Source organism: Mustelus asterias, chromosome 4 (genome assembly GCF_964213995.1).
Source record: "Mustelus asterias chromosome 4, sMusAst1.hap1.1, whole genome shotgun sequence".
Lineage (NCBI taxonomy): Eukaryota > Metazoa > Chordata > Chondrichthyes > Carcharhiniformes > Triakidae > Mustelus > Mustelus asterias.
In genome coordinates this window covers 105730006-105755767 of record NC_135804.1, presented here as the reverse complement: position 1 = coordinate 105755767, position 25762 = coordinate 105730006, and the positions used below count along the sequence as shown (strand labels likewise).

At 39.5% G+C, this 25762-nt stretch overlaps 2 protein-coding genes across 4 annotated transcripts in view; one reads left to right on the top strand and one right to left on the bottom strand.

Annotated features, from left to right (window-relative positions):
• Nucleotides 1–21679, top strand: part of zdhhc9 (zDHHC palmitoyltransferase 9) — a 110950-nt gene extending 89271 nt beyond the window's left edge. Inside the window, exons 5-9 of one of the 2 annotated variants that reach the window (XM_078211536.1) lie at nt 117–165; nt 1927–2029; nt 3155–3258; nt 3642–3729; nt 19755–21679. In XM_078211536.1, the coding sequence (XP_078067662.1) occupies nt 117–165; nt 1927–2029; nt 3155–3258; nt 3642–3729; nt 19755–19814 (404 nt within the window). In that variant the 3' untranslated portion in view covers nt 19815–21679. Of the gene's footprint in view, nt 1–116; nt 166–1926; nt 2030–3154; nt 3259–3641; nt 3730–6107; nt 13554–19754 lie in introns of those variants that run through there. The other variant, XM_078211535.1, reaches the window with a different exon arrangement.
• Nucleotides 21680–24022: 2343 nt separating this feature from the next.
• Nucleotides 24023–25762, bottom strand: part of sash3 (SAM and SH3 domain containing 3) — an 81128-nt gene continuing 79388 nt past the window's right edge. For both annotated transcript variants that reach the window (XM_078210360.1, XM_078210361.1), the window contains exon 8: nt 24023–25106. In XM_078210360.1, coding sequence (XP_078066486.1) covers nt 24922–25106 — 185 coding nt within the window. In that variant the 3' untranslated portion in view covers nt 24023–24921. The remainder of the gene's footprint in view (nt 25107–25762) is intronic.

Sequence of the window (25762 nt, the reverse complement as noted above, 5' to 3'; positions counted from 1 at the left end):
TCACCACCTCCCCTATCCCACTCTGTCTCTTGTAATGTAGAAAAAAGTTAAGGAAGATGTTGTTTTTCTGCCTCTGGCCTGTCTGTTCAAAATGTTTTCATATTTTTTTAAAACAGGATCAGTGGACAATGGCTTTTTAAACACCCTGAAGGACACACCAGGAACATATCCTTTCGAGAATTAAAATCGTTCATCAGTGTTTGAAATTCTGAGCATATGTTGCAGCTTATTGGACTTTGAAGATTTGTGTTGCACGGAAACCACCAGAATGCATGTTTGTTTGAAATTTCGAATGCAGTTTCTAAATATTGTTTAAAAATAAACTATGGGTGAAGAAGTGGGTTACTGTGGAACAGTATCTAGGATTAGATCAGTGGTCTATGATGATTTAGTCTGTTCCCACAGGTGGTGGGTGGGATTACAATGGGTCTAAAATCCATGGTCAAGGAAGGAGAAATTTGCAACCTGGAAGTGTGTGGCAATAGGGTGAGATGTGTTAGTTGGAGAGAATATAATTAGATTTGAAGGCGATAACCCTATGAAGTCTAGTCAGATCAGTGTTGAAGGACATGATGGTTTAGCATTTAAGCTATATCATAGTATTTAGTTGAATCGTACTTTAAATTGACCAAATGAAATGAGTAATGAATGGCTTAACATACAAATGTTGAAATGGGTTTATTATTCTGCTGCTCAAGGGAAATATCAGATACCCCTCCTATCAAACTTTTCACAACTTATTCATTGAATTGGCTGACAAATAGTTGGCCTTTACTTCCATTGCTAATTTTTGAAGTATTTCCATCCTCCCTCTTACGTTTAAGACTAGGATTTCATTGTGGAGTCTGTGACAAGTCCACTTACATTTATCTTGTTTTAGACTCTTTAGGAGGACAAGAACGTAGGAACAAGAGAGGCCATTCAGCTTGTTGACTCTGCTCCATCATTCAATTAGATTATGGCTGATCAGCTACCTCAAGGCCACTTTCCCACTCTATCTCCTTCCCGTCCTTAGTTTCCAGACATCTATAGATTTCTGTCTTGATGGTAGTCAATGATTGTGCTTACGCAGCTCTCTGGAGTAGAGAATTTCAAAGATTCACCACCCCCAAGGGAAGAAATTCCTCCTCAACTCAATGTTAAATGACTTAGCCCTTATACTGAAATTATGTCCCCTGGTTTTAGACTTAGAAGCCAGGTATTTTCAATTCCTGAACTGAAATTATTTATTGAAATGAGCAACAGTTTCAGCACTGTTTCTTGAAGAGCACTATTCCCCATCTTACAATTGAGTAGCCCCTGCTGAGTTCTGTTTTGTAGCCAGCTTGCTATATATTCTGTTGCTTGTCCCCCTGATTTCACATTCTTTCAGTCATGAATTGACTTTTTGATGTTTCTTTGAAATCCAAATATATTACGTCTTTATGGCCTTGGTGCAGTATCGAAGACATTGTCAAATGTAGAATTGCATCCAAAGGATCGGACAGGAGTGAAGTATCATCTGTTCCTGCAGATGAACATTGAAGACCCAATGGCAGTAGGGAGCTCACCTGGGCAATGTACTGGTATACCAGCCAATTTCCTACACGTGAACTTGAGTTTATAGTTTCTGTTTCCCTGCTCCGATGAAGTCTGACCTTCTGCATCTAAGCAGTTTCAGCTATTCTGGGTGTTTAAAATAAAATAATTTGTGCTCTTTAAAAAGGAATAATTTGTGTTAGTGCACAGTAAGCATTATATATTGCCCTTATAATTACTTGATATTAAAAGCTGATGTGACTAGTTGAAATGGTGTATGAGTTATGTTAGTACTGTTTAGCTAAGTAACAGTTCATAGTTTGAAATGTTCAGAGCTTGCTTTTAAAAATATGAATGTTATAACTGAAGGTGTATTTCCCATTGAACATTCTTTAACTCTTCCGTTACGGTACTAGAAGTGGTGATTTGCTTCTTCACGTTATGGTCTGTGATTGGTCTGTCTGGATTTCACACCTATCTTATTGCACTCAACCAGACCACCAATGAAGATGTAAGTAATGTGTGTGCAACAGGGGACTAGGTAGAGTGACTTTTTGGGGGATATAACTTTTATTAACCAACCACAAAAAATTACCTTAAAATTTGACAACTTGTAATATGTGTGTATACTTTCTTTTCATCCAAAGGTGGTTGGTTATTGAACACAGCTAGTAACATTTATGATTTATGATCTCAACTTGATGAAATTAGCACATAATTAAGAATGTTCTCTACGCTACATTGTAAATACAATACTTTTGCCACTTTGCTTATTCATATTTGTAATGTCTGTGCAATGCTCCCATTTCTGAAAGCTGCTTATGTATCAATGGTGACTTTCACATCAATGATGCTCAGAACTAAATTGTTCTGGATCTGAAGAACTCTTGGAAGACACAAAGCAGTCTTTTAACCTATTCTCCTCCTGTGGGTCCCATGGAAGTCAGTGGTGCACTGCAAAAGATAAAATTGTACATAAGTGAAGAATTTTTACACCAGTATATCTTAACCATTAATATTAAAACTGCTTCAAATAGAGTGCAACAGCTTCGTTGATGTAGAAGTGTCAACACTTTCATAAACTGATTTTAATAAGTGCTGTTCATATTGATGTCAAAATTGATTCTTTCCCTTTCGAGGCAATGCTGTTTTGCAATAATCCTCGTTAGTTTGCTTGTGTCCTATTACTTTAGAAGATTGGTGAATGTTGAACATTGTAATTGTAATATTTACATTTATGCATAAGTGAAATGTGATAATTGTCAGAACATAAGCTGTTAGAACCTGTTTTCAAACATAGACTTGATTTATGAAAGACAAGCCAAGTCTAACTTTTCAGTTGGATGGCCTTAATGAATGTTGGTTTGATGGGTGGCACTCTGTTGAAGCTGAGTTTAATATGATGTGGAGAATGCAATACAGTTGTAATTACCATTTCAATTTGATCCCTGGAGGAGCCTACAACCTTAAATTGTAAAATGTACTGCGCAGAATGATCCATGTGCTGCTCACAACGTGATTCAGCATTCATATTGGTTGCTTTGCATCTAGAATTCTTGCAGCTAGAGATGAGAAGTTTCAATGTTTGTAGTTGTGGGAACTTTATTCATTTTAATTTTCAAATTGCCTTTCACAGATTAAAGGCTCTTGGTCAGGAAAGAATGGAATTCATAACCCTTACAGCCATGATGGTGTATTGAAAAATTGTTGCGAGATCCTATGTGGGCCAGTGCCACCAAGGTAAAACTTTTTTAAATTCAGAAGATCAATGAAGTGATGTCAAAATGCTAAGTAAGAGCAGGAATTCTTTAGGTGTACTCGTCAACATTCATTCAGTCATTGATCAGCAGCACCTTAATAATCAATTACCTGTCTTGTTGCTGCTTTTGTGAGTACTCCATTATACAAAAGATGGTTGAAGATTAGGAAATATGACACCATTAAGGTGACAACATCTCATCTCAATAATAGCATATTACGTCCCATGTGCATGCTAATTTGTGTGCCTCTTTTAATTTTCGCTGTCTTGTAACAATTCCACCCCTCACACCATGTTTAGGCCATTAAAGGGAATAAAAGGTTTTACTTAATTAGAAATCAATATCAACTGCATTTCTTTTTAGTGTTCTTGACAGGAGGGGACTTATTCAGGAGGACGCTGGTATTTCAGCTTCTGCTAACCGAATTGCAAGTACAGTGCCACAAATTACGGTAAGACCCATGTGACATTTCTGCAGTTTAATTGTATCCCAAATCCTAAAAACTGGAAAACCTGGACTGAGAATGGAGGTTGTGAAATACTGTTTTCATTGTTAAGAATAAGCTACTGCGGAAAACTGCAGAGCAGGTTCACGAAACGCTTGGATGCTTTGCTGGAAAAGTGGGATCTAGTCAGAAAGAGTGAGCTTGGTGAACCTCGTGGCCCATTTTCTTCACCTAAACAATGGGATTTGTTCAGAAGGATTAAGCTGCTTTACTTGAATGTAACTTGAGTGCACAAGCTGCATTACATTTCAGTCCCTTACTAAGGGGGTTACTGCGACGTTAATTGCTGTCTTTGGATACCACACTTGAGGCTCTATCATTAGCTCAGATTTGGGAGTTAAAGATCTCAAGCTGCTTACGAAGCACAGTTCTCATTCTCTCAATCCGCACCACTGAAAGAAAATGATTAGCTGTCATTCAACACATTTGCTGTTTACAGGACCTTGTCATATTTGTCTGTAAAGGTCAGTGCATTTTAAAAGCGGTGAAGTGCCCGGGACATCCCATTACTTACAGTCCCCTCTCATTTTGGACGTCAGTCATTTGTTTTTGAATTTTATTTGGGTATGATTACAATGGCAAGGCACCTGGAGGATATTAAACTACATACTGAGGGATGGGAGTCCATTGTAATCCAGGCCTAGCAAGTTCATTTCTCTGAAACTTGGAAAAACAGTTGAGCTTTTAAAAATCATCATCTAGCAGCTTTGGTCTTTGAGGTACCAGCTGATAAAAAAAAATCCAATACACATGTGCACCTATGTCTCTTTCACACACATTTCCTGTTTCCCAGAAGAAAAAAAAATAGTAAAATGGAAAATCAGAATTCTGGTCTTGTATACTTTAAAATGGAACACCAATAAACTGGGGAAATAAGAATACTAATCCAAACATTTTTTTCCTTCTGTGTTTTGCTCTCATTGTATGTCTCTTTCTCTCTCACTTGTAGCAATTTTATCAGCCCTCTTGAGATGACCTAGGAGGCAGCACGACTTGTAAAATGACAGCAGAAGGCATTGGGATGGAAGCCTGACATTTTCTCATCACAGAATATTTCCAAAAGGGAGAATGGTGGCATTTTTCCAGCTGGAAGTGGGTAGCCAGCCCAGTCATGACCACTTTACTCCCCTGTCTGTATTTTCATGGTGTCACATGGTGAGACCACCAGATGCATTGCAATGGTATCCTCGACTTTCTGGTCCTTGGTTATGGGAGGAGCCCTGTGGTGGCAATGGCCACTCCCTGTTCCAAAGCCCACCATTCGATGGTTCACCCCTCAGATCACCTGGCTCCGGCACATTGAAAAAATTATCCATCCGCCCTCCATTGGAGCGCCTCCTCTCTGCAGCAGCCACATCTGTGCCTTTAGCTGTAAACTTAATTGGTTACTCTGGGGAAAATACCGCCTCAGTCCCACCATCTGCCTTGCAATGCTCTTTTGATCCTGGTGGTGGGATTTCCTCATTTGAGGTAAAATTCAGACCACTCCCTCTCGTGGTTTGCTCTAGTTTACTCACACTCTTGGTTTGTTTTGTCTTCCTCTCTACCCTATAGATGCATTCACCATCTTGTGTTCTTTACATCACTTTGTATCTCTTCACTTAGGGTAACTAACTCAATACTAAGGCTGTTTGAAATTCCTGTTCATTGCCTCAGTTTTCTCTTGCAAGATATACATCTCTCCCATTCATTAATCCCCACGCTTTGAGAGTTGCACTGCATGTCCTCTTACCAAACGAGGGTAATATTTGTATTATTTTCCATGTGTGGAATGTTGTGAGTTGAACTTTCAGTCCACGCCAGCCTCTCAGTTTTATTAAACGGTGCAGGTCACTCGGAACACATTGGTAGAGCTGACATTATTTCCTTTCATGTTCCTTCTTAGCTGGTTCTAGTGTCTCGTTCATGTGAAATGTTGTTTGTCCAAGCCTGGTTACATGAATTATTGGAGGAAAAAGCTGCCTACTGGACGTGTACAGCAACTCCATTGATACTAGCATTTTTTTCAGATGTTGTTCCAACTATTGTGTACATTTACAGCTTTCCTTGTTTCATATTTTACATATTGTAATTTAGATCAGGAATGCAACATGATGGGAAGAAAATGGAAATTATTTATTCCCTTGAATGTTTGGACCACAGAATTTGGATGTAGAATATAATGCAGTTGAACGTGTGCATTCGTATAGATTAATTTAAAGAAGAATTTGGGGCCATTGTAGTGATTGCTACTGTCATTTTGTTTCTTATCCATCGAGATTGTTGCATGACTTCCTCTGACTTGTCCGCCATAGTAACTTTTCTTACTGTTTCATCTTTATTAGGCAAGTAGAGCTCCATTGATAGCCAATGAGCAGCCACAAGTAAAAGAAACTCCTGTGGTACCTGGGCAAACTGAGGCAGAAACTAAAGAGACAGTACCATCTCCTGGCACAAAAAAGCAATTTCCAACTTTACCACCAGTGGACTTAAATACGCAGTCTGGCACGGCAGTGCTGCAAAGGGATGCAGTTACAAAAGAAACATCATACCGGGGACGTGCCTTCTAGTAAATATGCTCCTGGACTAAGTACAAAAAAGACTTGGAGCACAAAGCGAAGTTGGAAGATAGTTCCTCTAACAAAATGAAGGTGCAAATTGGTTTGACACTGCAATTTTCATCTGATCAGTATTTTAGATTTTATATGAAGGAGTTTTGGAGGGTGGTGGGTGTAGGCGATGAGGAATAACATCAGACCAGGAATATTGAAGATGGGGTCAAATTGCTCAAGAAATCTTTTGGGCCAATGTACCTATTTACGGCCAGATCTGTCCATTCATAAATTAGCTCTTATTATTTTGGTTCCAAACACACACATGCAACAGATGAATGTTACAGAAGAGGTCATTGATAAAAATTTCTATTTATTGCCCATATTGCATATTGTAACTTCATGGAAATAACTGACCGGATCAATGCAGTAATGTGAATGCAAAATACTGCAGACGCTGGAAATCTGAAACAAATATGGACAAACTCAGCAGATATGACCGCATCTGTGGAGAGAGAAACACAGTCAACGCCTCAAGTCCCCATGACCTCTCCACGGAAAAGTACATGATTTGTTGTGCTGAGTTTCTGGTGGGTTCTATGAATAGCATGGCGATGTTTGGACCCCAGCAGTGTAACTTAACATGCCTGTAATCAGTGACATTTAATGAGTGATAAGCTATCCATTTTAAACAGTGGTGAGGAAGTTGTCAGAATATGTAGCTATGTGTCTGTGTGTGTGCGTGTGTGTAAATGAGCAGTCTTCCTGAGTATATGAGCTTGATACGTCAGGTAAATGATAGTGAACTTCAAGGTATACTTGGATAGAGTGATACTAATTTTTTAAAAAGCAAAATTGTGAACTAATGCTGCCATTGGGTGTTGTTTTCATGAAATTACAATCTTTTCCAAATACTTTCGGTGTCACTGTTGACTTACTAGTGGATTATAAACTGGGGCCACTCATAACGAAGATGATATGCAAAATAGACTTGGCTTAAAATACTTGGGAGAAATAGTTACTGAGAAAACTAAACTGTTTCCATTCCTGTGTGATTCTAAGAGTCCTAGTTTCACAAGTTGTTTTGCCTTGTACTTTTCAAGATAACTGAGTCCTCAGGTGCAAGACATAGAGCTGGGGAAAGGGAAGTTGGAGACGGACTCTTTATGATGCAAATTTGTGTTACAGAAGAAAATCACTTGTTCCATATTAACAAATGAGTTTGAATTGGAACTACCTGCTATGATGGGAGAGATGATTCATGGAAAGCTATGTATAGTTTGTCATTCATAATTTAATAGGAAAAAAGTCTTTCCATTGCCCAAAGTCCACTTTTTTGCAGTTTTTTAAGACCACAAAGACCCGAGCAGAAACTGTGGCCTTGCCCAAAAGGCCCAAGTCCCTGAATTTCAACTCTTGACTTTCAATTTGAAAGTCCATAACTAAGGCATAAACACAAACTATTAGACTGCTTAATGTTCCCAATCTCTTCTGAGCAGACAACAGTGCCTTTGACGACCCTGGATTAAACCATTTTGAATTTGATACCTTTTGAGATGTGTGATTGTAATGTGTCAATGGTAGAAGACTGGAATTGTGGCATCAGTGAAATTTGGTCATTCATTTAGTTTATTTCAGTCCTGTTAATTCCATTTTGCTGGAATTCCATTAGCATAAACATTGTCGGACATCCTTGAGTACAGCTGAGTGCTCCCTAGTTTTAATAGAGTGGTTCTATTCTGTATTTCCCCACTGTATGCAGAAAGACCTATAGTTCAGAAGCCACACTGACCCAACAAGAATTTGATTTTCATGTATGTGACCTTTGATCCAAGTATAAATCTCATTCTTGGAACCAAAATCTAGTTTCTTCTGGTTTGAACACCAAGTACAAGTCAAATATCTAGAACTGGAAATCCAGGAAATGTATTATTGAAATAGTAAACGTTGATGAAGTGGAATTTCATCTGGATGACTTTAAATACACTTGGTTGTGTAAGAGATGATGTAATCCTTTAATCTGAAATGACACTTTGCAGCACACCTTTAAAAAAATATAAATTGGAAAATATGATGCCCTGATGCAAAGCTTAAGCATTAGTCATGCAAAGCCTGGCAACCACTTGGGAGCAGTATCGCCTTTTTTGTCTGCCATTTTTTCAACTGACAGTTGACTTGAATAATGAAATCCATCAACCCTGCAAATCTAACCAGTTCAGGATCTTTCATTACTGGTTGTCCCAATAGTTGATTCCAATGGTAAACAAGTCCGAAACAATTGAAGATTAGAATGATTTGAACTTATGTTTTAAATAGTTTCCAGCAGCATAAGCTTTCAGTCCGCACTGTAACTTGTCCAATTTAGCTATCTTTAGCCATTTGTGAGGGTGCCTTTCTCTGTTAAGATCCTAACCTGATTATGATTCTGCTACTTCCTGCAATACATTCTTTTGGCCAAACAATGGAGGAGCGCTGTGGAAATGAAAAACCATCGCAGTCAATTTTATATGTTGTTGTCATTGAAGTTTCATTTGAAATTTGCCAAATAAACATTTGTCTCAAGTTAGTTTCAGTGCAACAAAAAAATGTGTTTGAGAGGTTGCAGCTTTTTGGGGTTTTATAATACATCATGGTGAAGGGTAAATTACAAAAAAAACCCTTCAAGATTGAACCCTCTTTCCATCTTCTCATCTTGGTGTTTGTTTAATCTGTGCAAAAAAAACTGTCCTCACTGCACCCAACTATTATGAATTAAAGAGAAAATACATTATTGAAGGGTCAGTGCTTTAACTGAGAGATTAGTGCCCAAGTATCTGCTATGGCTTCATCTTGCTTTCCCCTTAACTCCAAATTTGATTTGTGATCAGAAATCGGGCATTTTAAGTTGAAATTTGGAGATCACAAATAGCAGTTTGCAGGTACTTTGGTAATGACACCATGTCTCCTGTTACATGGAATATCTAACTTTGTTTTCCCCCGAGCAACACTGCTCCCAGCTTGAGCTGTATATTGGCATTGCCCTTCTAATAAGCCAGTATGTTTTTTTAAACAGTTTGTTTAATTGAGGGTTCGAGTTCTTTAACAGCCGAACAGTTCAGCTGTTACGGTGTTTGATGTTTAAGAATGTTCTGACTCCTTTGACCTTTTAAAACTCTGGTTAAACTCAAGATAATTTGATATATATATACACCACAAGAAAATGTTAATGTTTGGTGCCTTTCCCAGTCCTTCAAAGTCCACATTGCAAATTATACAAGGAAAGGATGTCTCCATTTTATTAAAAACTATTCTTGCATTTTGCGACTTGGGAATTAGTTTCCTATTTTTTGAAGCAGCAGATATTGTAATAGTGCAAAAAGATTTTTGAATTTCAATAAAAAGCCGAAAGACAAATGAGGAACTCGATCATTCTAGATGAGAATGAAACAACTAACTAAAAGTATGCACCCTCTTTCCAAATGCTGCCTCTATAGTGAAATCTGCTTAACTTCAAACAATTTTCAAATTTAAGAATGCAACATTTGTGTTTGTAGCCCAATCAAATTATCATCCCACTAAGAGCTATCTTCAATCACCACATCCCACTCCAGGTAATTCCTCTTATTTTCTCTCTCCCATCCCACCCACTAACTGCCTTCACAATTCAGAGGCATGCTAGCTCCTCCAAACCTTTCCAATCCTACCACACTCACCCTTTCAGAGGCGTTTTACATCTACAACCCTTTTGAGTTCATAATGGCACTCATTCTTCTTTGCTCCTACCCTGCTCCTCTCCTTTCCAGATCATGCAGACACTCTTTCCATCTTCAATCAGGTTCTTTTTGCAACCGCTTCTATCTAATTTGTTCTCTTCAGCCATATAGCATCACTCAATTCTCCCTCTTCTCATCCCAACTTCTCCACAATCTGCCACACAAGATCACTACAGCAATTGAATGCCATTGAGCATTCTGGGTGGGAATTCCATATGGTATGTCAATTCCTGCTGCAGCATGCATGAGTGTTGAAATTGTTTAGAGCAGGAACAGGAACGGTTTAACATGAAAGACACCTGAAAAGATCTGGGAAGAGAACTGAAAATTCTGACTGTGGTCAAGAGGGAAATGAATGTGTGGAAGTTTAAAGCCAATTCCATCTTGGTTTGTTTGTAGTAAGCATGAAAGTTTGAGCACTCATTGTGAAGGGGCTAATTCCGTTTCCTAATGTGTTTGGTGGCAACTAATTGGTGTTATGAATTACTTTTTTTTTTGAAGCTCATCTGAGTAAGGGAGAAAAAGCTTGTTGCTGGTGAGATGGAATTGGGAGAGACAGCCCCGTAGTTTAACCAAGTTTGAGGCTGAACATTATGCCAAGGCTTCTTATTTTCTTATTTTGCCTTCCTTTTTGGTAAGCACACATGAAAATCTTTGTCTTGTGACAATGTCAGTACTTTTTTCTCTAGATGTAGAGAAAATCTACATCTAGAGATTTCTATCAAGAAATGAAAAATTGGTTTTGTCTCATCTTTAATGTTTCTGTGGTATTAAATTGTCCTTGAGGTCCCTTTTTAACTAATTTACTGTTCTCGTGGGCGATCTGGCAAAATAATTTGAGGGGAACATCGAGTCTTGAGAATTTTTTGCATGTTGCTAAGATTTTGCTCAATGTATTCTGGCACCTGTTGGAAAGTGTGAATTTTAAATATTTTTTCCAACACCAATCAGCTATTTTAACATTTGTCTGAGAGATGAAGCTTGCTATACTGAAAAGACCTCAGTCATCCAATTATTTTTAATAATGAAGATTTTACCCTATCGAAAGGATTGTTTGGATATATTGAATCATTTCATCAGGAGCATTGTTTTTGTGTTTCAGTTAGTTTTAAAGTCACAATATTATATGCAAAAGCAGTCGATGCTTTTAATATCTTTATGAAAGAATATTTTTGAAATGCCGTATACCTTATTAGGAATGTTGGGTTAATTTACTTTTATGAATGGAAAGTTTTACGAAACGTGGCTTCCATTGTGAAGAAATAAAGATAAAATTAAAAATTGAATACTGGAAACCTGAAATAAAAACAGTAGATGCATAGCAGCTTAGTTACTAATGTTTGAAAGGGAAAGTCAGCTTGATGTTCAAAATGGGATCGCTCCTCAGAACTGTTAGAAGTCAGCAATGTGCTGCCTGGGAGGGTGGTGGATGGAGGTGGGTTGCCTCACATACTTCATAAAGTATCTGGATGAGCACTTGGCACATCATAACAGTCAGAGCTATGGACCAAGTGCTGGCAGATGGGATTAGGTGCAAGTTCAGGTGTTTCTAATGTGTCAGTGCGGACTTGATGGGCCGAAGGGCCTCTTCTGCACTCTATGATTCTACAGGAGAGTTTCTCGATGGAGGGCCCTACAGAACACATTGACGTTTTTCTCACGCTCACTTAGTATTCCCAGAACTTTTGTGTGTAAAGGAATAAATTTCAGACTACAAATTTAGAGCATTTGATTTAATTTATTATTGTCACGTGTTAGCATACAGTGAAAAGTATTGTTTCTTGTGCACTTCATAGAGAAGGAAACGCGAGAGTGCAGAATGTAATGTTGCAGTCATAGCTAAGGTTTAGAGAAAGATTAATTTAATGCAAGGTAGGTCCATTCAAAAATCTGATGGCAGCAGGGAACAAGAGTAAAAGATAGAATTAGAAGGTATGCTGGACACAGCTTGCAAGAAGTTGCCTCGTTCCGGCGCAGTCTGATGTATCACTTCGTACACAGTAAGTGTTTTCATTTGGGGCAAGAGAGGATGAGGAACAGGATCGGAGTCGCTTGCTGAGACTGAGCCTATTCTACCCAGTGCCAACCTGATTTGTGCAGGTACTAAACTATGATGGGATTTATAATCGGCACAAGGCTCTCCATAAAACTCAACACTTGCTGCACTTTGCTTTGCATGAGATTATACAAACAAATGCAGATTTATTCATTAGCCATTTTTCAAATTGTTGTCAACCTTCAGTATAAGGAGATCGGAGTAATTAAATAAAATATGCAAATTGTATTTTATCACCTTCCTGGATGACAACCTGCCTGTTAATTTTAATTGGTTTTCACAGCTATAAATGTCTGAAATTAGGGATCTTCTGCAGCATTTTAATTCCTTCAGCCTCCTTTGCAGACTACTTGTTGCAATTCACTGCTGACCCTTCCCAGCTAATGCTTTCCAATGCCTCAAAGTTATGTTCCCTATTTGAGTACTGAGAGATGGGTGGAGTTTGGGAAAGATTTTACAAACTGGACAGATCACGCATGTGCATCAGATCTCGACTGCATTTTAATACCAGTCTGTCCTATCCTTGTTGCTCAATATCCTGAAATGTTAATGTCATTTAAATAGTATTGTCGCAAAATGTTATTGGTACAGTGTTGCAGATGTATCCTGTAAATAAAGTGAACCTTATAGGGAAAAGTAGAGTTATCTGAAATATAGCCAGGAACAGTGTTCAAAAGATAAGTGATTTTTGGAGATTTTTTTAAAATCAAGTTCATAACACATTCCAATATTCTTTTTAAATTGATTGTGTCCTTCATAAAAATTATGGTAAAACTCTCAGTTCAGGGAGTTTATAATAGCTTGTATCTGATTTTTTTCCAAATTTCTTTAAAAATCAGGACTGCATTATAATTATAGTTAGAATTGACAATGTTTGGGCATGTGTATTGTGTTTGAAGAAATGCACTCAAAGACTTTGTGAGTCTATTTAATGTATTTGTTTTGAAGTTCCAGATGTGTAATGATGGAAAGAAAGGGCTTGATTTATGGAGTACCTTTCATGTCAGTCAATGAAGTACCTTGGAAATGTAATCAGCTATAGTCACCTGTTGCATTCACTAACAAAATTCCAGTTTATCTGAGGGTGTGCATTATTGTAAATAAGCGTTGAGTATGTTATGTGCTAGTTTGATGCAGAGTCCTGAATTCTCCCAGCAACGGGGAGGAAGCAATAACTGTGACATGGCTTAGCATATTCTCTCCAACATGGAAATTGTAGTGATTTTCAGTGTTGCCTTTGGAATTAGTGTGATGCACATCATGGCCTTCCGTTTCCTGACAAGTTAAAGCTGGCAGCAAGCAGGCAAGTCGGCCTGTGGGAGGAAGGTTGACCTACTTGGAGCTGACCTCCTCAACTTGGCCATATTCTTCAAAAGATGGAAGAGAAGTCTGATTCTTCTTGGAGGAGGACAAGGTCACAGTGGGGAGGTAGAGGGTTTTGTGACTTTATGCACAGGCTCTAGGTGTTTCTTGAAGGACAGTGAACCTGGATCATTTTTGGAGCCACCCTGTTTCTCATCCACCCAATGTTACTGGAGTCATGGATGGAAGAAGGCTGGAACTGGTCCAAATGTGCAAATAGCAGAAGGCCATCAAGGGGCACAGCATGCAGGTGTTACAAAGGCTGAGTATGGTCAAGAAGGAGCCAACCAGAAGCTAGTCAAATCATTGCCACGTCCCAGAGTATACAGGTCTCACCTCCACTACCTCAAGAGACAACTACAGCAACAATTGCAGATGTCTTGGTGACTATCACTGACCCATGTTCTCTGCTGCAGGATGATCTATGGCCCCTGGGACTCGGGGCTTTGAAAGTCATGATGGCGTTGAACTTCTACACCAGTGGTTCCTTCCAGGGCTCTACTGGGGACATGTGTGGCATCTCCCAGGTGGCTGTCCATTGCTGCATCAAAGAAATAGTAAAAGCCCTGCTTAAAGCATCAAAGAGACTGTACAATAGAGAATGGACCAAGAGAGCCCGGCTGAAAAATCTGCGGGCTCCAGGGCCATTTCGGGTTGCACAAGTGCAAGGGGTTATCAATTTGCGTGCATGTGGTGATTAGAACTCCCTGGGATTACATTGTGACTCATCAAAAGAAAAGGCTTGAACTCTATTAATGTTCAATTGGGGTGCAACACAAAACACAAAGATGTGTGTTTGGTTCCCTAGGAGCTCTCATGATGCTTGCCACTGCACAGAAGGATTCTGGGTGATGGGGGTTATCTGCTCAAGACCTGGCTGATGACACCTGATGAGGCACCCTCGAACTCCAGCCAGGGAGCATTTATAATTAATTCCATTGTCTACCCAATTGTCACCCTGTTGATCAATCAGCTTGTTGAAAATTAGCTCACCCAATGAAGGAGCAACGCTCCCAAAGCTTTGTGATTCCAAATAAACCCGTTAGACTTTAACCTAGTGTTGAGACTTCTCACCGTGTCCATCCCAGTCCAACACCTGCATCTCCACATGTTGAAAATGAGGTTCTGCTGCTTTAACTGTCCTGGCAGAGCTCTCTGATTTGCACTTCAGAGGTCTCTAGAATTATCTGTGTGACAAGCTCAGAGGGGAGATGTTACTGACTTCTGACCTGGAGGAACCAAGGAGGATGGATCAGAGCAGGCAGGTCGGCAGGCTGAATCTGCTGCACCAAATGCTAGGGTGTTAGACGTGGGAATCCGTCATTTGCATCAGCTTCCGCAGGCATGATGACTTTATAGAGCTCTATGCTTTAGACCTTACACCCATGGGGGATTCATATTGTTTGTCAACTCAGCACCCCATGCTTGTCCTCCCAATCAGAGGTTAACACTTCACCTACACAATACTGTTGGCTGTTATGCAGATGCTCAATGCTTGCCAGGTCAAGTGTGGCATAGTGGCACAATGGTTAGCACTGCTGCCTCACAGTGCCAGGGACCCAGGTTCAATTCCGGCCTTGGGTGACTGTCTGTGTGGAGTTTGCACGTCCTCCCCGTGTCTGCGTGGGTTTCCTCGGGTGCTCCGGTTTTCCCTCGCAGCCCAAAGATGTACAGGTTAAGTGGATTAGCCATTCTAAATTGTCCCTTAGTGCATCAAGATGTATAGGTTAGGGGACTTAGCAGGGTAACTGTGAGGTTATGGAAATAGGACCTGGGTAAGAAGCTCTGTTGGAGACTCAATGAGCCAAATGGCCTCTTTCTGCACTGTAGGGACTTGATAATCAGACCACCCAATACATGAATAAAGTAAACAAGACTATATAATCTCAGTCACAAAGTTTGAATACCTGTGGCACCCTGGTGTAGCCAGGTGCTTTCTGTTACATTTCTGATCTTCTGCATGATGCAATACTAATGTCTGCAGTTGAAGTGCAGGCAGACTGCTGGGTGCTATACCCTGTTGCATGAGATGACCCTGGTGGCTGTCCTCCTTATTTCCCAAGGCTTAGAAAACCCAGAATGTCAAGGGGCTCCTGTGCAGGTGCTTCAGGTCAGAAGTCTTTGGCTGCAGCTACTGGAGTCACTGCCAAAGAGGCTGTACAACCACCTCTGACTGGCCCCTCAGATGTTGCCTCTATCAGATGCTCTGACATGTATTGTGATGTACTCACTAGGCTGTGACCTCAATTCTAACCATTATCACATACTCACCAAGGTAACTGTCAGTACTTGTGGAGCGAGGGAGAAGGATGTGGCAACGCACCCACTGAGTCTTCAATCCCCTCCTCAGAAGTTGACCACAGAGTCACGGACAGTACAGCAGGTTGTTCCTATGGAAGGTGAAGACCTGCATTGAGCAACGCAAATAATTAGGTTCAAGTTATTCACAATCCCTCTGCCATCCCTCTTCTATCGACCTACACAGTGTTTGAAACCATAATTGAGTTTTACTTACACTCTCTCCTCACTACACTCCTGCTTCATTGTCTCTCCTGCTTCACCATCTATGAATGCCCAGCCCCACATGAATGCCCAGCCCCACACACTCCTCCCACTTCTGCAGGTGTTAGGATCTTGTGTGCCTGAAGGAAAGGGCAAGTCTGCATTTTGGACAACATCAGCATGCATTTCTCTGACAGATAATGGCGCCCCCTGGTTGTCCCATTGCATTTTTGCTCTCTCAGTACTTGTACATTGATGGAGTGGGAGTCTGTAACTTCTGTCCTGCATGCATCTAAATCTTGTGATGCATCTGCTGCTGGGTCTTGCACTTCTTTCTTTGTCACTCCCTCCCCTCATTCAGACACACTATGGTTGTCATGAAGGCAACAAGCATTGTTCTAACAACATACTCACCTTGGTTTTGTGGAGAAAGTGGATGACCCTCTTTCTACATTGCATCCAGATGTGCCTGTGACGCACAGCTGCTAACCTCTTTAATTTCTGTCCAGGATGCTTGGGCAGGTACGAAGTTCTCCGAAGGCTGTCAGTGGGGAAGAGCATCTGCTGCTCTTCCCGGGCAGCCAGGAAGCAAATTTGCAGAGAAACATACCTCAGCCATGGGGCCACCCTCTGTACCAGATGAATGCTCCCTTTTTGATGCTGATCACAGATCAGGACAAACAGACTGAGTCTTGAGGTCTCTCTGATAACCTTGGGATTCAGTGGCAGAGAAGATGGTTTGCGTCTGAGGAGTCAGATTTCTATCAGCCACTGCTCATGGATGAAGGAATTTGAGGATTTGCTTCAGATTATACAAGATGCCAAAAACTCATATCCAGTATGATTCACATTTGAAGGATCAGAGGAGACATTTTATTACTGCCACCAGGTTCAGATGTCAGTATGGGGACTGAGGGAGAGCTGCATTTCCCCAAGTGCTGGTGTTGATGGGATGTTTTCAAAGTCCCACTTGGTTGGCTGTAAATGATCCTGTGGTGTTGTTTGAAAAGGAGCAGAGGTGATATTCTTAATGTCTTGGTTAATGTTTATCCCTCATTCTAAACGGTTATTACATGTTGTCTTGTCATTACAAAGTTGCTGTTTCTGAAATTTTATCGTATGGGAATTGGCTAGTCTTTTCCTATAGTGACTACAGTTAAATACTGTAGAACACTTTGGAATCTCCTAGCTGTGAACGGTGCTATATAAATCTAAGTTCTTTCTTCAGATATCTTGAAAATGCTCCATAATGGGCAATTTACTAAATATCCAGTAGTTGTATAATGTTCAGAATCAAGTGCTGACTATCACCAAGCATCATTCGTTAATATTTTGTTTTGCTAATTTATGTCCAGCAGTGTTGGACCTGATTTTGAGATGAATTTAATTTTGTTAAATGAACCTCAGTAGGGGATTTAATTTAAAATCAATGGGGAGTAAAATGTGGAACAAAATTTGAATCTATGATGTAGAAAATATTTTTTCGGAAGCAGTTTTTTTCCTCCAGTAGTCTGAAGTTAGAATATGTCCACAAAGTGTGTACTCAAAGTGCTTAAATGATTAAAAACTTCCCCTCCCCCTACCCATTTTGTTTTGTTGTAACTTTTTGAGGAAATTGATTCCCACTGAAGTACAGTTTTGGAGGTGCTGCAGTCCTCCAATTTCTTACCTGATTGGCCATACTAGTTGCAAGTCTCAACAAGCAAGGATGGGTTATTTGAGGAGGGAGGGCATCGCGACTTGGTCTGATCTTCTCCTCCTGTGCTCACCCATGTACTTTCCAACAGGGGGCAATGAATAGAAAATGGACGCAGAATCTCTGGCTGAGTTTACTTTTTGAAGTACAGCATTTTCATGCTGTGCAGAAGGAACAAAAGACTTCTGTCAAATTGAAGGAATTAACACATTTCTAAAAGGGGAAAAAAAATTGTTTCTTTCACAAAACATGATCCTTTGCCTATTACCCTTTCATGGCAAGTGTATGCATTATGGAAACATAAATTGTCAGACTCCACTAACCACTATTATACACTTGATGGTTTCGTTGCCCTATGAATGAGCACAGTTTCCTTTAAATATATTTTGGACATTTTCTTTAAAAAAAAAGTCAATTGTCTAAATGCAGGGGTGGACTTGGTGAAGAATTCTGTTTCATAGGGTAATTTTTGTTGTGGGAGTGGAGAGCTTTATGATGGCATGCGTGGTTGATTTCCTAAGATTGTATAATTAGGACAACAAAAATGATTTGAAGGAAACCAATTTTAGGCCAGGATTTGTCAGAGCAAATATTTTACCTCTTCTTGGGAGTGACTTTAATCTTTCTTTGCAAAATAACTTTTCGGTTCCTTAGTCTTAAAGAGCAGTGCATGTCTGAAATGAGGGTCTATATTTTTAGGGATTTTTCCATTTTTCCACTTATTCAATCATTGGATAATTTGGTATCAAATTGGTTATATTTAGACCCATGCAAGGTTTGATTGAGCAATGTTGTGTTGGAGTGACTGAGATGAAGTACAATATAATTAGCATCTGCAATTTCTTGTGACTAAATATTTTAGACCAATTATGATTTTTGAGTTGAATGTAAGGTACAAGCTTGTGATTGAAATTGCTGATGCTTCAAGTTTTGTCCAGTGCTATGAGACCAGTTCAGTCTTTTAATTGGTACTTGTAGTATACCTAAATCTTAATATTGCCAATTGTGACATTCGGCACCATCCTTCCACTGCTGTTACTTGAGCTCAATTCTAGACCACATACTAAGGTAAAGATATAAATTTCTGATCAGAGGCAAGTGTTAAAAAGCCTGACTCTAAACCCAAGTCAGACAATGGATAATTACCATTTTAAAAAAATATTTCAATTTTAAATGTAATGAATCTTAATCTTAAACCATGTAGTATAGAATCCATGTATAGTAATTGTTGCTAATTAATTAGTATCTTAGCAGGGTCTAGTGGAGGTTGAAAGGAGGGAAGGAAAGAGGACAAGAGTATTTCATACTTCTGCTACATAGGGTTGGTGTTTAAAGGACACTTTTATTCTTGATGACTAATGCTCAATATGCCATTCAATTTGTGCCATGACTGTTCTGCAGTCACCTGATGCTGTTATAGTGAATAAAGCAGAATCTTGACCATTAGCTAATCCTACTTCTGTCTTCTGTTATCGCCATGTGTCAATGGTCACTGTTTCAAAGACGCAAGATATTTTAGCACAGTTTACTAAACTATAGCTTGCAAATATCATTTACATTCCAGTGGGAGCATCTGTGAATCTGCTTAAAGGGGTAGTGTCAGGGAATCAAAACTCGCCTAATGCAGAGCAATGAACAGATTTGCTCATCTAGATGTCAAAAGGCACCTGTCCCAAAAGTTTAGTTCATGTATTTATTGTGTGTCGCAAACACTAAAGGGAAGTTTACCCATTCCCTTTTATCATTCCGTGTGACTTCAAAAGCCCTTTACCTCAGGTTTACCTTTTTGGTTCTGTAAGTAAAATTGTGTCCTACTGTTTGAATAAAATACGTGAAACTAAATGCAAAAAAATTTTGTATTCATTGTTTATAATGAAAATTACTGTTTTAGGAAATTGTTCTACACCTTTTCAATATTTTGAGTGACTGTTAATTTATGATTCCTTTATTTCATTTATGTATTCCTTTGCAATTAAATTAATGTATCTAACTGTAAATAAGAATGATGTATATGAATACAGTTCTTGTACTTATCCGTAATTTATTTCATGTGTGTTTCCATTGTCTTGCAGCAGTTTCTTATTCTATGTGAGATGGCTATTGTCCATGGGCTTCATAAACTTCACACTTGAACACCCTCTGTCACTCCCAACTGTAATAGAATGTCATTTGGAAATGGCATACTATCTGCGTACATGCTTCCTGATGGATACAAACTTCATTGCATTGACAGTCTGATGAAATTGTGATTTCAAAACTGTGAAATGTTTTGATCCTTATTCCTTTGAGGGACTTTGGATCAATATTGAACTGTTCAATTTGAGATTTTCTGTTTATAGGCTCACGCAGTGGCAAGAGTATCTTTCCCAGTAACTTGAGTGTTCAAACCTTGCAATTTAATTTACTTGAAAAACCATTTTGGATATTGACTCACTTCTATTTAATAAGAACTACTTTTCCTGTCTGACTTTCTAGCCAGTATCATTCCTTGATATTTGTAGTGACCTAAAACAGGAAGGAATAGTTATATTTAATACTGCAGTGGATAATACATGAGGTGGAGGATTTCTTGGGGCCCATAATTTTTTTAAAAATATCAAGTAATTGTGGTAGGGTGAGCTATACAATCATGAATCCCTTTTGAAGAACCTTAATTGTCTTAATCTTGTGACAACTTTACAGTAACCTCTCCCAATGTTCAGTAGCAATTCCAACTTTGCTAATAATTGCTACTAGCAATATGTTCATTTTATTTGGCCTGTTCATAAGTGTACAGTTTTGTTTTGAGGTCTGAACTAACTTCATTTTTCATAAACAAGCCCACTGAATAAATGACTCCAAAGCTGCACGAAATGAAAGTCTGGGAAAAATAGGATTAAATAATTACTTGTTTAATGGACGGGGCACAGAATTGTACAAATTATTTCTTGATCTTCTCATTCAGCCATCAGAAGTTAGTTGATTGTTTCACCTTATACCATGAATTACATTACCCTAGTAGGTGTGACAATATTTAGAGATTAAATTGGAATAATGGTTTCAATAGTTTTATAATTGAACTATATTAAAACTGCTGCTTTTTAAATTGCAAGTTTCGTGATCCTCAAATCATTTATACCTGAGGGTATAGCATTTTCTGCTTTGCTTTGAGAAAAAAGTATTTGACATTTTCCAATCATGGATAATTGAGCTCCTAAATGATGTACTTCAGGTGTAAATCCATAAAAAAAAAATTCTTCAACAGTCCCCATCCCCGTTTTAACACTAACTAATCAAAAGAATTCATGCTGAAGTTGCGGACCTTAATTTTCTCTTAGTAAGAGGCAAGGTCCCTTTCCATCCCCCTTAATGGAGTGGCTGAGATTGGGTTCACGACAGGCCTTTAAAATAATCCTACTGAAGGGTCATCCTGCCTCCCAATGCTATTAGCTGCTGAGTGACTTTGATGCCCAATTTTGAACTGTTTTTTCTTTCCCCGCACACTTCATGTGCAAAACAAGCACGTTTACACTCCTGCAGTGATTGTTAATCATGACACACACTGGCCCAGAAATTCAGTGTGGACACTGAGGCAGCCAGCAGGAGAGTTCACGTTTTGCTGGTGCAAAATATCAATGCCATCATTACTCAAAATATGGGGGATTTTCAAGCTATGTGCAAGTATTTACAACTGATGCAGACCCCCATTTTAATACTACTTCTGCTGCATTTAGACCTGGAAAGGAGTTATACCCATCATAATGAGAAGTGAGGAATAATATTTTCTGGATGGGAGTAAATATAATTTTCGCCCAATGTTTGTGTCAAAGTAGGAGGTCAAAGAAAGAATTCTATTAAAGTGGAATTCTATTAAGATGCCTCCTATATCTGGTTCGTATGGTTTGCTTCGACTAATTGTGCCGCATGATCTGTTCCTGTGTTGTAGAAAGAGTGACCATTCTAAGCATGTTTGACATAAGTGTTTGACTTCTATTAAAAAATTTAGTAATTTTAAATGAATGGCACGGTACAAGGAAAATCCACATTTTTGGAACACTCAAAGGGGCTGTTCAATGAAAAGAATTGCTGGACACTCGATGTAGTGGGTTCATGTGAAATTCTGTCATCCAAGGATGCATTCAATGGAAGGAGCAAGACTTTGGAAGGAGGTGTAGGAAAGTGAAATGCAGTAATGGAAAGAAAGACCTTCACTGGGAGAAGACTGAGAAAGTGACAAATGGCTGCAATGATGACCATGACCTCTTTCATTTTCAGAACTACATACGAGTGGTTCATAAGGCAGCTTCGTCCTAATTTATGATTCTAGCTGTCTCAGATTTGTGAACAGGCATTACACAGTTCAGAACCTTAAAATCTCTTCCATCTGCTTAACGTACTGTTTACTGCCTTAAGTCATTTGCGAAGCACACTTTAAGCTAGCCTTAAATTACTCAATCTTTTCACAGGAGAAATTTGTACACCAGTGCATTGAGACGTAGGGGGGCCTGACGGCATTTACACGGCGGGAATAGAAGAATGTTCCTCTGATCAAACTTCCTTCACGTCATCCTCTTGTGTATGATAACGGATGCTTTCATTGGGCAGTGGATGGTATCGTGAGAATCTGGCAGCAGGTAATCCACAGACCACGAGTAATCTGGAAAAGAATGAATGAGGATGGAGACTGGAGAAGATTGCTCTTGAGTCACAGGACTCTAGATTTAAAAAGAAAGGTGCATGAGAGACAGCAGCTGTGTAGGTGCTCTAAACTGATGGATCAAACATCCTGCTGATTACTCAATGGGGATCTAGGATCTGTGCCTGTTAGCTAGTACTACTACTACTCAGGCAATTAAAGGTGGCTAATAAATATTGCAATGGCAGTATCACCCAGGTCTCATTAATTTTTTTTTTAAAGTGGTGGCCAGAAATCACCCGTACAAGTTTGTTGCTGAAGTCAGCATTTCATGCCAACCAGCAATGCAAGTGGCATATGGGAACTACACAGGCAGAAACTTGAGAACTGCAACCAGCATCACAGGCCCTAGCTGCTATGAGAAGATTGTAAGCTCTCCCATGGGATTTGCACTGCCTGATACTTGTATAGCATTATTCTTACCTGCCGTTTACCAGCCTAAGCCGGAATGTTGTCCAAGTCATGCATGGACTGCTTCAGTATCTGAAATTGTGAATGAACTGATCCCTGTGATCATCAGTAAACATCCCCACCTCAGGCAATATAAAGGGTAGATCATTGATGAAATAACTGAAGCCAGGAGAGTATTCTAGATCCAACTAAAGAACTCCTGCAAACAATTGGGGCTAAGGTGATTGGCCTCCAAAAGCCACAATTACTTTCCTTTGTGCTAGGTATGGTGCCAGCCATTGGAGTGTTTTGCCCCTATGTTCCAATTGATTTTAGTTTTACTAGTGTTCCTTGATGCCACACTCAGTCAAATGCTGCCTCGATATCTATAGCAATCATCCTCAACTCAGCCCTGGAATTCAGCTCTTTTGTCCATGTGTGAAGGAAAGCCATAATGACGCTGGAAGGTTAATTCAAACTGAACATTGGTGAGCAGCTATGGCTTGGTACAACAGTCGACAACCCTTTTTATGATTGAGAGTAGACTGTTGGGATGTTAATTGGCTGGATTAGATTTGTTCTGCTTTTTGTATGGGGTGGTTGGAGGGGATTAAAGTTGGGGAGTGGTGTAGTCATTCAAATACAAGGAGGATGATTTTAAAATTTGCTCTTTGGGAGATTTGATGGAATGTAGGTCAAAAAGGATGGGAAGTGAGTTGGACTTGATGTTGGAAACAGCAGAATTTTGGAGGAGTTGAATTTCTTAGAAAATGGGAGTCGGCCAAAATAATAAAACAAATCTGGAGGTGACAATATTGTATGAGGGTCTGTGCAATGTTTAAAACTCTAAGCTATGTGGGCACACCATTGCCCAGCAGTTGGAACAAACAGGCTGCACACACACAATTTTTCTTTTAACTTGTGCACGTGTGGTTGCCCAGTGCAAAACGCCGGCTGCACACAGCAAACCGAGGTTCACGATAACATTGGTTTTATGGGAACAGCTTGAGGTAAGGCAGAGACATATGCCTCATGTTTCTAAGATGGAAACAGGCATTGGCAGGGTTATCGAACCGTGACATTTCTATTTCCACCCTTGTCATGTTTATAGGGGCAGCATTATCAATTTAACAAGACAATTACAGCTGGATTTGCATTATGTATTATTGCGAGCGACCAGATTAAATGTGTTGAGAATCAAAGGAATTGGTGTAGTGTAGCTAGACCTGATTAGATGGAAGAAGGTAACGTAACTGTCAAACTATGGAAGTATTTGATAATTAAGCAAAGAAATCTTTTATTGAATCCGTAATACATAGGTTATAAAACCAATTGGAAATTTTTTTTAAAAATTGCAAATCAAATTATCTTTAAAACCATTGATTTTAAAGTTGGATGTTCATCAGTACAAAGTTTTTATGCAAAATTTAATTGAATTTCAAAAAGATGTGAAGTCTAGTTCTGAAATATACAGAAGCTATTAAAAAAATTGCAGCACATCATCTTGGGCACGTAATTGCACACATCACCAAGCAGACCTTTTCCATAATTAGATTCTCATGTTCCTTATGCAACTGCAGCCTTTGAAGAATGGCAGATAAAATCAAAATAGCTGGCAGTATAACGGATATAGCTATTGCCCACTAGCAGTGGCATCAGAACATTGTGGAGAGCTTGCCCACAATTTCCAGAGCTATGGACAGTGAATAAAGCTCTCCACTTACACATGTACATTTGTAAAATTGGCCCTTCTACCTCTGCTATTCTATAGTTACAGCATGCACTGATGAAACTTCATCAAAGGTTAGAATAAGTGGGCAAATATTTGCGCACGCAGCATCTCCTGATGAGGAAGGCACACAGCTGTCAGTTCTGTAATCTCAGGGAATGGAGTCCCATTTGGATCTTTGAACTTGCACACCATTTCTTATGGCACAAAGTTCCATAAAATGTTCCTTTCTAATAAATTGCTAAATCTGAATGGTGCACAAGAGAATTGGGATAAACATTTTACAAAACAAAAACAAGGCACTGAATTCACAGCATTATTCGAATACAAATTCTCATTATGTTGTGGCTTGGTGCACAAGAAGCTTTTGCAGTTTTCAAGCCACATTGTCTTGTACTCTTTAAGCCACTAGATGTCAGCATTAGAATCCATTGAATGATCCACCTCAGTCTTCAGTAGGAAGGCTTTGCGTTTGCTCCTCAGTGGTGCTTAATTCAGAATGTTCCTGCACGTTCTCCAAATTCTCTGAACTTTCATAGCAGCCTGAATCCCGTGGAATATCACACGGAGGAGCTGAGGTTGACAGTTGTGCATCAGTATTACCTCCTTGCTCTTCTGTTTCACTTCCTGCTGTAAAGCAAACATACCCATTGTCACAGAATGGTAGGATGCAAGTAAAATGAATGTATTTTCTCTGCACAATTAAAATTAAACTGCCATGTAATTTGTAAATCATATCTGGCAGCAATTAAGAGAAAGGAAGGAAAATTAAACATTGGGAATGGGGTGTTCTTTGCAATTGGTACAATTAGTCATCAGAGTTCTGTGAGCCAGGAAGCAGTTTAGACACAGATGAGGTGTTGAAGAAGCAGCAGCACGAAAGAAAGAGACAGCCATCTCCAGAAACCATTTCAGCCAGAGGTTAGAGGCTGAAGGTAGCAGAAGCACAGGGGAGCGGGGAAGCTATCCTCAGGTAGCAGCTCAGCTAGAAATGAAGTACTGAAGGTAAAAACCAGTTTGTGCAAAAGATTGTTTTCCTCGCTGAACCATTCCCGAGTCCTGGTTACCTAAGCTGTATGGTATAGTAATCACTGGCTGGATTTGACCAACAGGTTTATAGTTATTTGTGAAACAGGGTCCAGGCAGAGTTTAGGATGCTGGCGGGGGGGGGGTGGGGGGATATTTGGGGGTGCCTGAGACTAGGGTCCTGAATCCTAAGGGGGGGGGGGGGCGGTGGAGGCAGGGGATATTTGGGGGTGCCTGAGACTAGGGTCCTGAATCCTAAC